The 12755-nt window shown below is 38.2% G+C and overlaps 1 protein-coding gene across 3 annotated transcripts in view; it reads right to left on the bottom strand.

Annotated features, from left to right (window-relative positions):
- Nucleotides 1–12755, bottom strand: part of MYO3A (myosin IIIA) — a 108237-nt gene that overhangs the window by 15262 nt on the left and 80220 nt on the right. Inside the window, exons 24-30 of one of the 3 annotated variants that reach the window (XM_040080173.2) lie at nt 10816–11021; nt 8404–8515; nt 7613–7775; nt 6883–6969; nt 3615–3738; nt 1846–2758; nt 1056–1194 (exon numbers count right to left, since the gene is read on the bottom strand). In XM_040080173.2, the coding sequence (XP_039936107.1) occupies nt 1056–1194; nt 1846–2758; nt 3615–3738; nt 6883–6969; nt 7613–7775; nt 8404–8515; nt 10816–11021 (1744 nt within the window). The remainder of the gene's footprint in view (nt 1–1055; nt 1195–1845; nt 2759–3614; nt 3739–6882; nt 6970–7612; nt 7776–8403; nt 8516–10815; nt 11022–12755) is intronic. The other 2 variants (XM_040080184.2, XR_005703336.1) reach the window with 2 other exon arrangements.

The raw sequence follows: 12755 nt of genomic DNA, 5'->3' as shown, positions 1-12755 counted from the left end.
ATGGGAAGAGAAGGAAGTTTCATCACACGTGACAACCGAATCCACAATGTTGTAATGAAAATAGCACAACTAGCTCTGGGCAGTGAGAGACAGTCCTAGATCTTATTCCCAGCTCTTCCCCAGAGGCAGTGAGCTCACATGAGCCCTGCCACACAAATGGAGACACAGCCTGTTATCTGCCACATCTGCCCTCATCTTCCTCCACCTGCAGCCCAGGACATGAGCTGAGAAATTCCCTGTTACATCTATTCCAGAAGAGGCCTGTGCATCTCTGTCAGTTCTTTGGTGTCCTTCTGGTGGAGAACAGGTCTTAATGACCTACATGCTCAAAATCTCATATCCTCTTTATACTCCCAGTACTCTTCCCCACTGCCACCCAAGCTGCTCCAAGCATGTTTGCATTTTGGGAATCTTCACTGCCCATTTTAACTGGAATATAAAAAACTCTGGAGTGTATTTCTAGAGATCATGCTCTCTTGAGTGCATGAATTTAGATGGATGCTGAATATTAATAAAACTTGATATGCAATTTTAAGGACATACCCACCAACATGGGTAGTAGTTACAGGTTTTGAATGACTTCAGTTACATCTGTGGGTAGCTAAAAATTCACTCAGCATATATGTCATAGACTTTAGTAAATTGTTTGACATACTACCTAAAAAACTCTTTTCTTTTGCAAGCATAGTCCCATATCCTACCAATAGTTGAGGGACACCTGAGTTAACAAGAGCCAATATGAAATTTTTACCAAATAAAGGTATTTCTAGAGATTGTGTGTCCAGGTCTCACAAAGATTCATTCAGCAATCCTACGCAGCACTGAAACAAAATACTAAGAAAAACGGTAAAGACATAAATCCCAACCTGCTTTGGGTCTTTGGAAAGTGTGTTCCAGATATGTACTGCTAGGGGCTTAGTACAAAAATATACAGCCAGAGTAACATAAGCAGCTGAAATTAACTCATCTACTCGCTCCCTGACATGACCAGGAGTAGCTTCTTGTCAGTCCTGTTTACAAATGAAAATTCTGCCAACAGTACAGTTAAACATTACCTGACTGACAAACATGAGAAGAAAGCCGGCCATTAGCTTGCTTATCTTTGGACATCATCACTGGTCTCAGCTGATGGGACAATATCATTTCATTCAGTTTTTGCTGCAATGCTAAGTAATCTTCAGATAATTTTGATATCTGAAAAATATATTTTTACATTATTATAGAAATAAGTATACATGTTCCAAGGATCAAAGGTAAAATAGAGGATTAGAGAATTCATTTAAAAGGTATTGCTCCATCGACTGCAGTGCACATCCCTACCACATTTACCTCCTCATCACTTGAAAAAAATGAAGATGGGAAAAAAAGACACAAAGGAAACTCAACACTGCAGTCCAGTCCTACAGCTCCTTCTTATTGATTCACACATGTGGGCAGCTGGTGCATTGCTATTGCAAGATAGCTTCTAGAGCTGTAGGCATACTTCTCTGCACAGGTGCAAGTCTCCGACATTGGCACAGCAACTTTAGTTTCATTTACAGGGACATTTCACAAGTGTACTGAATTAGGGACATTGATGGGTAAACAAACATTTGAAAGGCACAGCTTCTGCATTTAACTTATATCAGATTAACATTATTTTTGCCAGTACTCTGACTTTTCCTCCTTCCAGAAAAGGCTATTTTGTCTCGCAAACCAAAATATACATTTTTATAGAACACACATTACAAAATCTCTGTCTTAGAGAGTAACACCTTGATGCCATAGAAGTCAGTAAAATAACTTTGCCATTCTGTCACTGCTCGGAGTATTATGCTCCACTTACATTGCTTACAAGCTTCTTACCTGTCGTGAAAAGGCTGCCAAATCACAAGCCTCTTTCTCTGAGTCCCCCTTCAGTGTCTTAGAGTCTTCAACCTCTGTACTGGTGCTTTCCCTACCTTTTGTTGTTTGGGGACTGTTATTTTGAACGTGCATTGCTTCTGTTGGCTCCTTTATCGTTTTCTCTTGACTTTTGCAAGGTAGTTTCCCTTCTTTTCTGAGCTGTCCCCTTCTTCTGTAACCCCGGTAATTGCTCTGAATTACCACAGCTGCTTTCTCTTTGTCTTCTGAACCTTGTTTTTCTGCCTCAGCTTGCTTCCATGACCCTCTTCTTAGTGACTCTTTTCTTGTGATTCCTTTACCTCCTGTAGGCATCGCTGCTTCATGCTTTAGGTGGTTTCTTTCCACATCCCTGTCGGTCCCCGGCTGCACCACAGCCGATTCTTGATTTTGCCAGTCTGCATTGAGCGTGTCTTGATTGTCTTGCTCTTGCTGGGATCTAGGTTCAGCTGAGGTTTTGACAGAAGATTTGCTGGTTAACTCTTCCAAAGAGTCCTCTTCTTCATTAACCTCTTCTACTGCCAGGTTCTGCTTCACAGAAGCTGCCTCTCCTTCAGTAGATGTTTGCTGTTGCTCCTCTACATTCCTTGTGTCACTGTACCCAGAGCACTTGCTGTCAGTGATAGCATCAGGTTCATCTTGAGTCTCCTCACTTGCCCCTTCTTCCAGTGTATCATTTTGAGCTGGCTGCAGTTGTGCTTCAAGAAATTCTACAGCAGATAATTCGTCCTCTGCTATGGCAGCTGCTTCTTCTTCTGTTCTAGGGAGGGCACTTTCCACTTCAGCTGGACTTTCCTCAGGATCTTGAAGTTCTTCATAATTTTCCTTCTTGCTAATGGTTGCTGCATTTTCAGTTCCGTGCTTCCTAAGTGATTCCCTGAATAGAACAGAGTTTTGGGCAAAAATTTCAGACGAAGGAGATGAAGAATAGAGACAACCTTACAACTATCTTTGGTGGTCTTTACGTACTAATTGGCAATTTGATACATTGCAACATGGGAGATATTTAGTGCATACAGATGGAATTAAAGACAGCAGTGTATGTTGTTGTTGTTGTTATTATTATTATTATTATTATTATTATTATTATTATTATTATTATATTTTGATTATTTTATTATTTTTTTTCTCTTAAAGTGAAAAGGGAATATATTATTATCATCAACGTCACCATCTCTTAAGTTAAAAGGGACATCCCTGTTAAACTTTACAGAAAATTGTCAGGAAGACAATCTAGGTTGTGTGAAAGCTGATGAAACAGTAAAGAATTAATTTAAATGTTAACAAAAACATAAGGCATAAACCTTTTAGCATCTCAAGAATGTAAAAATACACACAATCCTAAAGGTATTCTGTGTTTCCTCTGTCATCACCTTTGCTTATCTCAAACAGTGACTTAAAATGAGAACAGTTCCTTGCAGATATCTATCATGCTCTTGCCTGAACATTTTTTATTATGAGCTAATTCCAAAGAGACTCATCTATAGATTACACTGACATTACAGGTAGGTACAGTATTGTTGATCTTTCTCACAGATGTACCTTTATTCCTTGGACTTGAAAAGATGAGAAAATTGGCTACTGCCATTAAAAACCTTCACATAAATATACATTACTTCTGCATACATACCTAGAATAATCCTCATTTGCTTAAGTCTTATCTTGTTGTTATTCAATGACTGTAATTACTGTAAAGGGACACATTTGATTGACATAAGAGAAAAGAACACTACCTCCTGCTTTTGAAGACCTTCCTCTCCTTATATCCCCTGTAGTGAGACTGAATTGTTACTGCTGCTTTGTTTCTTGTTTCAGTTAGTTCTTTTCTCTTCTTCCTGAGTAAGTATCCTCTGGCAACTGATACAAATTGTAATGCAAAACAACCTTAGGCAACAAGCAATGGGTGTCACACACATTTCAGACAGTCAAATGCTAACAACATTAAACAAAAGCTAATAAGGAAATACAGACCAGGGTGCCTATTATGATTATGTTTCATCGGAAATGACTGCCATAAAACCTTTTTGAGATTTCAGAAAGATGTACCTATTCTACATGAGGAAACAAGCTCTTTCTTCAAATTTTTTGGAATAAAGAAAATATAGGAAGATGAAAAATAGAACAGAAGCACAGAGCTATAGAACTGTCTCTAGAACACAGCACTCTGAGCTTAATGTACCTGCCTTGCCTGATTCAGGCAATTGATTTGACTCTGTCTTTCATTTCCATGGGAAATGCCTGATTATCAGCCTATAGAGATTACCAAGCTGTCAACTGGCACAGGCTTGGAATTAGCTGAACGTTCAGTAGATCAGAGAGAAACTGAGAATTGTATAGCTCAGCAGTTACAGAAGACTCAGCTCATGCTCCTTCTGCAAAGACTCATTATTCAAAATGAAAAGGCTCAGCATGAAAGATGTGCTAAGCTCCACAGTAACCAGGTGCACTGTGACAGAGAAACTCTCTACTTGTGCTTTGTGGGAGGCACAAGGTTAATTTTCTGGCCTGAACCAGAAATAAGGACTCAAGCATGGGCCTTCCCTGAGCCATGTAGGTACTGGGGCCTTGATGCCAGTTGCCAGCATGTTGGTATCTGGTGCCATCTGAAGTGCTCCAGGATAGCAAGGCATCCACGTGGAGCTGGCAGAAAGAACAGGACAGATGGGACTTTCTGGACAGGAAAAGTACATGAGTGTACCAGGTGAAAGAAAGCTGGAGGCCAGACAAGATAATCAGGGCACCTCGAATAACACTAGATACCAGTATGAGGGCAAATGAGCTGAGCATTCACTGATTTTGAATAAAATTATTCAGACCCTAGGCTCTACTGATTAGAACAGCCGTTTGACACCTAGATCACATTTAGACATCTACACTGAAGTGTCCAAGTCAGAAACTGAATTGCATTCAGAATGTTGCTTCAAAAACTTTTGAATTTGCAAATAATTTTCTAATGGGAATTGGCACAGTCTCCACAGCGCTGTGATTTGGACAAATCTGCAGTTCTAGGGATTCAGCACAAATATGCTAATCCCTGGCAAAATAAAAAGAACATAGTGTTTTTTCAAAATATTTCTGTTGAACTCTAACTCCAAATGCAGTACCAAGAGAATGGATATAGTGGATTCAGGTGATTTAAATACCCTGTGGACATGGTAGATACGGGACTCTTTCTTCAACTCTGCTGAGAGTGTTTTGCATCACAGTGAAAAGGTCAAGCTCACTTGAAAATAAGAAGGGAGACTAAGCAGTCTGCTCCAACACATTCATATAACTTAGTGCTAAGTTTTATGTGCTTTAGCATTCCCCACTCATAACTTAGACCAGCTTGGGCTCCACTATGTGCAGTCAATCAATGTAAGAAGCACCATATAAAATGGCCATAAATTACACCTTGACAAAGAATAAAGAAATACTAATACTTATTAGAAGTAGCACAACTGGATTTTCTATTCAGTTTGACAGGGTTTTAGGAAAATGGAAATTGTAAAGCACTTGGAATACTTTTTGAGTTTCTTGGATTTCTGAGCCAGTTCTCTTTCCATTTTTCTATCAAAGCAACTCAACAGGAGTTATTTTGAAACAAACCAAGTTATCAATGGACATGCCAACACAAGCTGCATCTGATCTTTTTTGACTATTCTGGTTCACTTCTAATGTTTTTTGAGGAGTTTGTTATGAGATAGTTGCTGTCTAAGCTTTGTTTATAAACTGGAAAAGGAGTTTTGTATCGCAAACGGAGTTTTGTATCGCTTTAGAAATAAAAGAGGGAAAATGGAGAGAGATAAGTAAAAATGGACTTCATTTTAGTTTTGGCTTGTTTTGCACTGAAAAAGTTGAAACTGCAGACATGACAGAAGGCGGACAAAAAGAAACATTTGGGACATCAACGTAGTGAAGAGGTAAATTTATCCTTTTGCATTTGGTAAATATCCTAATATAATTGACAAAATTCAGATATGTAATAATTTTTGGCACATTACTGAATTTTATGCTGGTTTTAGATTGTTTTCTATGCTGATGAAGTTCTACCAACTGCAATGAAGTGATCTTCAGTACACACTGGCCCAATGCAACTAACAGACACATCTGACAATGATTAAAACCAACACTGGTGGTCGTATATACTCATGAAGGCATATCTGAGGTTGTTTAAATCCAGATAGCCTGCGTACTGGCAACACTAGCTTATATTTGGGTTGCCACCTTTGTAATTACTGAAAATGTTGTTCAGATTTGTGACAGCTATTTTTATAGAATCATAAAATCATATAATGGTTTTGGCTGGAAGGGATCCCAAAGTTATCTCGTTCCAACCCTGCCGCTATGGGCAGGGACACCTTCCGCTAGACCAGGTTGCTCAGAGCCCCATCCAACCTGGCCCTCAGTCCTGTGTCTCTCCAGCTGTAATGCTCCTGATTTCAGAGCTGCCTAGACTGTGTCTAGCTTGGGGATGTCTCTGCAGGGACAGGGGAGAACAAAATACAGGCAGGGAAAAGGGATGTCCCATAGCAACATCTGGGCCCAGGGTCATTATGGCTGCAAAAGACAAACAAAGCAACGTCAAAAGAAAAAGAGACATAAGTAAATTTACAGCTTGCAGTCTTCCTGAATATAACCTGATTACATTACTGATACATAACAAACCCTATTCCTAATGGAGCAGCACCCATACACACATGATATGCAGACAGTGTTGTGTGGGTTTCAACAACACCCATAGCTGGGCAGCCGTGTACTTCAGTATCTCAGACTAGGAGTGAAAGGTTTGCTATGGCATTTGAGCATCCCACTTCACAGCAGTCAAAAATGCCTAATCCATTCTGAGGTACAGGTAACAGAATATACTGACCCATTTCAACCACTGTGTATAGACATACAATAGATAAGTTATACCTCAGACCATGCAAATGAATGTAGCCAATCAGTGTGGTGAGAATCTGGGTCAACATATTGTGTATGGACAGCACATTAAAAGCCAAGAAAGCAAAGAATTCTTACTTGCTTGAAATTTGGTAATATATTCTTCCACTTTTTTATTATGCTTTGCATTTTTGTATTCTTTACGAGCAACAAACCCCCTGTAAGCTGAAAAGAGATGTTAAAAATTAGGTAATCCACTAGGTACAAGAAAGAATAAAAATATTCTGGAATTACAGACCTCCATTAAAATATTCATAAATATTTTGCAGGCTTTATCTTTCAAAAAACATGGCAAACAAGTACAAATAGTAAATCTACATAAAAATACATTTTGTGGTGAGTAAATTTGTTATGAAATAAATGAAAATAAAACAAGATAATTAGAATATAAAATAAGATTATGTTTCAAAGTATTAAAAAAAACCAGTTGATGCCTTCATCAACAGGGTAATTTGCCTTATTATCTAGGACAGTTAATATATTTTATTTTCATTATTACATTATACAACGTTGTCAGTGCATGCCAGAGTATTATTAATAAAAGTATCATCTGTGCAATCACACCCTTCCATTCTTAAAATTGCCTTTTAAATGTAACACTGATAAATGTAATTTCAGTAAAGAGATTGTCATAACCTGGTTAAAAGACATTTATTCTTCATAAGATCAGATATGACCAAGGATAAGATATTTTGTCAAATGAAGCAGCAGGAAAAGAGCAAAATCCACAACCATCATGCACATTCATCTCTCAACTGTACATGTGCACTAGCTTTAAGCAAAATGTTAAATGTTTTAAAGCTATTACCTGACTGTATTTTAATAGCACTTTGTTCCCTTTGTTCCTTTATCTTTTTGTATCTCCTTGAACCCAGCCATCCTCTGACATAAGCTTGAATCAAAATAATCATATCAACTGTCTCCTTCCGCATTAAATTCAGCTGCTCCACATGATAGTATTTGAGGAATACCTTAAAAAGAGAAAGAAACAAAAGGTTTAGTTACCTTCCCAGGCCTTTATTCACTCGTTCCATTTAATATCAACAAGAGTTACGAGTTGGTTTCAAATGATGAACAGACCCTTCAGCTGTAGTACCTAAGGGACCATTCTTAGAGATAGCATTTTCATTGCTTGGGATATTAGTTTACCTTACTCTTCTCTTCAGCATCTTTAGTGCTTATTAATTTTTTTTTAGGGCAAGATTCTTTAAAGTTCCAGTGCAAACCTTCAGTCTGTAACTATAAATTTGTTTTCAAAACTACAAGGCTGACAGTTTCGTTAACCTCGCAAATCTGATGTACATTACATAAATGTGAACCAAATCTGGAACCTTCAATTTTTCTTTTTCCCAATTTTAAACCTAAAACATTGTTTATTCACTAGATTGTTTTTATCAAGCATGAAACTCACATAAGTCTTGAAAAATGAGTCCAGGGATAAGGGTCGCCAACACATTCCTGGTGTATATTAAGGATTTTGCTTTTCAAAGAGAATAGAGACCAAGAGGTACTCCAACCAAATGGGTGAGAAAACAAATTGTTTAATATGTTAACAACGGCATACTAGAATGATGAAGATACAACATATTAAAAACTTACTTTAGTTTTTCCAAGAACCCAGTTGTCAAGGTGGGCTTTTTCCAAGATGGCAGCACAGGTCTCCGGGCTGACTGGAGGATCATCATTTGTTTTGTAACAGATGAGGTAATACCTAAAGACAAATGCATGATTCTTTATTTGATTAATGGATGGTAATACATACAAATACATTTAAACCATTCTTTCAAGTAATAAAAACAATTGCATGAAAGAAAACATAGCACTGAAAAAACCAAAACAGCATATAAAATAAAGAGCAGTTATTTATACACAGTACTAAGAAACTCAATCTAAAGTGGATGAGTGACATATTGCACACCCTGGAGGTTTTTTTAATTCTATACCAACACCAGAAGGTTTTTTAAAAGAATTCAACCCAAGTAGAGTAGTTCACCATTTCTTTCCTGCTCACTACATTCTGGGAAATGATATTCTGTGATTTCAGTGGCAATATAAAAATAAAATAAAACTATTTTAAAAGCTTTTCTGCCTAAATTGTATTATTTCCTATTTAGAAATGTCACAAAAATTTCCTATCTTATCTCATGTGCTAGACCATCTACCTTTGAGATACTTAATATGATCTGAGATGCATCTCAGCTCTTGTTAGCTCCTTGGAATCAGTTTTGCAGATTCTTTTGGAACAACTAAGTGCCATTGTGACACATGATCTGTAAGCATTTAATCTGGCAAACTCATTACTCAGAATTAAACCTGACTAGGAAAAGAGGTCACGATGCTCACTCATAAAAATTACCTGTGATATACCAGCTCAGCTGCTGGATAGAAAATACTTGTTTGTTCTAGGACTTTCCAAAATGCTCTGTAACAAGATGAACCATATCTATCTGGGTTTTTTTAATTTAAGAAAATTACATTAATTATGTGTGCTTCCTGACAGTACATTCTGCTTTTTTCTTGTTATTCAGCCTTTAAGCACAAAGCCTGGGTTTACCAGCTTTAAATGATGGTAACAGTTTGCTCATGAAATAATAGAAAAAGAGACAATATCAATTTCTCAATTTCTTACTAATCACTGACAGTTCTCTTTTTTTTTTTTCCCCTTTGTTTTTTTTCTTCTTTTTCTTCTTCTTGTAAAACACAATGAATTGGCTTATTTTATTCTAACCAAATAATGGTGCCATTATCTCAGGTCTACCTGTAACTTTCAACTACTAAAAAAAAACCAAAACCAAAAGAAGATATACATTTAATAAAAATCCTTTTTCCTTTGAGGGCCATATTCCCAGTGCCAGAGATCTGCACAGCCTCACTGTAATCAGGGGCACGCTCTCTAGAGAGCTACCCCATTATGCTTACTGCTTTTATCTATTTTACCTGAACAGTTAAGTGTTGGTTTTGTGTGGGTTTTTTTTTGTGTTTTGTTTTGGGTTTGTTTTGTTTTGGTTTGGTTTTGGTTTTGTTTTGTTTTGCTTTTGTTGGGGGGGGTGTGTGTGTGTGTTTGGTTTGTTTGTTTGTTGTTTTTGTTGTTTGTTTGTTTGTTTTAATTAAAAGCTCTCACCGAAAGCTACAGCATATCTTGTAATGATAACTATCTTTTCCCCTGCCGTACTCTTCCAAAAGTTGCATTCTTCCAAAACAGCAACAGTTCCAGGATTATTTTTTCAAGAAACAGGGCTACAAAAACATCCCTTTGCTGCTCCCCTCTCATCTCATGCACGTGCAGCACTCTGCTGCTATCTCTCTGTTTCTAGTGTACTATTTCTTTTAAGTGCTTCTGTCTGAATAGGTGATCCTTGCTTCTTCCCAGTTTTGATATCCATTCCATACATCTCTGTTCTGACTGAGGCAAATACTCAGGGTCCTTATTTGTAAGAGAGAAGTACCTATTTTTGGGCTGGAGGAAGAAGGTAGTCAAAGGAATAATAAAACCACACTGAGTTAATTACTCGGCTTTTTAACAAGTGACTAATATTTAGGAATTATATTTTGAACAACACTATGCACTCAATGAACTTTTCAGCCCTGGACTAGGAATCCCGAATTATCATCTACCCTGCACAAGCAGACACTGCAGAGTGCTGAAGACTGGGAGCTAGAGGAACTGTGATGTTCTTTGGATACTGTGGCTGCAAATTCTTGGCTTTAATTTGAAATAATACATTTCTAAAACTTAAGTCCTTGAAGAGAGTATAAGCAAGCAAATTTTTACCCAAATGCTCAGAGAGTCTGAAAAATCATTCTGAGATTCATCACCTTTCCCTACCCATCAAAAACAGGTCATTAATCTTGTGCCCGAACTACTCTTGCTCATCAAGTCTATAACCTTCTTTTTCACAGGAAATGCCTTTGCATTTTTTTTCAAAGACCATGCCAAAACCACTGCTGTTGCTTAACAAGCACTGGATGGCAATTGTAGGAGAGAAAAGAGCTTCTTCACGTCGATGTTACCGTTTGATGAAGTTAGCAAAGAGTATACGATGTGAATAACCCTGTCTCCGAATTCGTGCTGTCTCCAGAATTCCCGTGTAACGCAGCTGAACCAACACTTTTTCTTTGTCAAACTTGTTTGCCTGCCGGTCGTTGTTTGGCTTGATGCACCTGACAAAATGAGGCTGGCCAACGACCATTTTGGATAACAAATCCATCAGAGAATACTGGGGAAAAAAAAAAAAAAAAAAAAAAATCATATCCAAACCCATTTACATTTCATTAAGCTGACAGTTTAAGAGTAGATGAAATAAATGACCCAAAACCAATTCTAGCTTTTCTAAGCTACTAGTGTATACTACTTGAGAAAAACACTGATTCCAAATAAATGTACCAAATTTCATCCAGGACATTCTCACAGATTTCTGTGATGTCCAACATATGACAGAACACTTACACTCCTTACATTTATTTGCTTATCTTGGAGCTTTGTTAGGTAATTACAGCCATTTTTCTTTTTATTGTTGTCACCTATTTGAAGACTCTTGTTCACCCAGAGAGTAAATCATCCATCTATGGATGGGAAGTGGAACAGCAGCAAGCCAGTAAATATTTCAATTCCTTCATTAGACTGGAGGAAGCTAAAGCTACCCCAGAAGAAGGGCTGGCTGAACTGCTCTGATCTTGGCATATCCTGTTCATTGTATAGACTGATGTAGTACGATAACTGCTCTGCCAAGAGGAAACTTCCAAGGAGGGCAAAGCTAGAAGATCACAATTCCAAAGTTGCATTTTTCCCACCTCACCAGAGAACCAGGCTAGCAGAGGGGATACAGCCTGTAGCTCCCCATGCCAGCTGAGAGGAATCTGACTGTAAACAACCTTGATTGGTGTTCTGAAAAATTGCTTCATGGGAGTATCTTATTAAAACACAAATGAAGAGGCTCATTCCTCAAGATTCAACCTGACTCAACAGAAAGAGGCAGCCAGGAGGAAATGCAGCTCAGCAGTAGGTTGGTTACATGAAACCACTGTAGGACGTCAAGAGCCATATGTTTCCTATTAAAATGTGCAATTCCATTCTGGACAGAAGCTGCACCATGCAGCAAAGTGCTTAATTAGCTCCATCACCACCATGCCAACTGAACACAAACAAGTGGGACACGCTAATGGATATCTTTTTTTCCATGCAGTCTGAAGTGGCATATGTTTTTCTCAGTCACCCATAGATTTCTGTGTATGAGTAAATCAGTGGGGCTGAAGGTGAATATTCATTTAAGAGCATTAGCTATCATGATCTGAGCAAGGATTTCCACTACAGAAAATAGTATCAAAAAAGTGTAAACATAATTAACTCATTTGCAGCCTCTGATGCTAGAAGCATTGAACACACTGAATCATACACATTAATTTGAATGAGATTCAATATTTTTTTCCGTCTAGAATATTCCAACAGTATATAGCTTTGGATCACCTTGATACCTAAACTGAAATTATCCTTCACAGTCCACAAGGCTGTGCAACTCTATCTAAAAAAGAGATCTTGCTCCTCATTGTTCTGACATAGATGCAAATGAACTCCTTCAGGTCATAAAGTCGTATACTGACTTGGAAGTAACTCATCAGGATCATCAAGTCCAACTCCTGGCCCTGCGCAGGACTAAACCCAAGACACCAACACACCATGTGCCTGAGAGTATTGTCTGAACACTCCTGAAACTCTGTCAGGCTTGGTGCTGTAACTGTTTCCCAGGAGAGCCAGTTCCAGGGCCCAGCCACTCTCTGGGTAAAGAAACTTTTTCTGATATCCAACATAAACCTCCCCTGACTCAGTTTTGTGCCCTTCCCTCATGTCCTGTCACTGGTCATGAGAGTGAGGAAATCAGTGCCTGACCCTGTGCTTCCCCTCATGAGGATGTTGAAGGCCACAATGAGGTTTCCTCTCAGTCTCCTCCAGGCTG

Source organism: Hirundo rustica, chromosome 1 (assembly GCF_015227805.2).
Source record: "Hirundo rustica isolate bHirRus1 chromosome 1, bHirRus1.pri.v3, whole genome shotgun sequence".
NCBI lineage: Eukaryota > Metazoa > Chordata > Aves > Passeriformes > Hirundinidae > Hirundo > Hirundo rustica.
The sequence above is the reverse complement of the archived record's forward strand: the minus strand, read 5'-3'. Positions and strand labels throughout refer to the sequence as shown.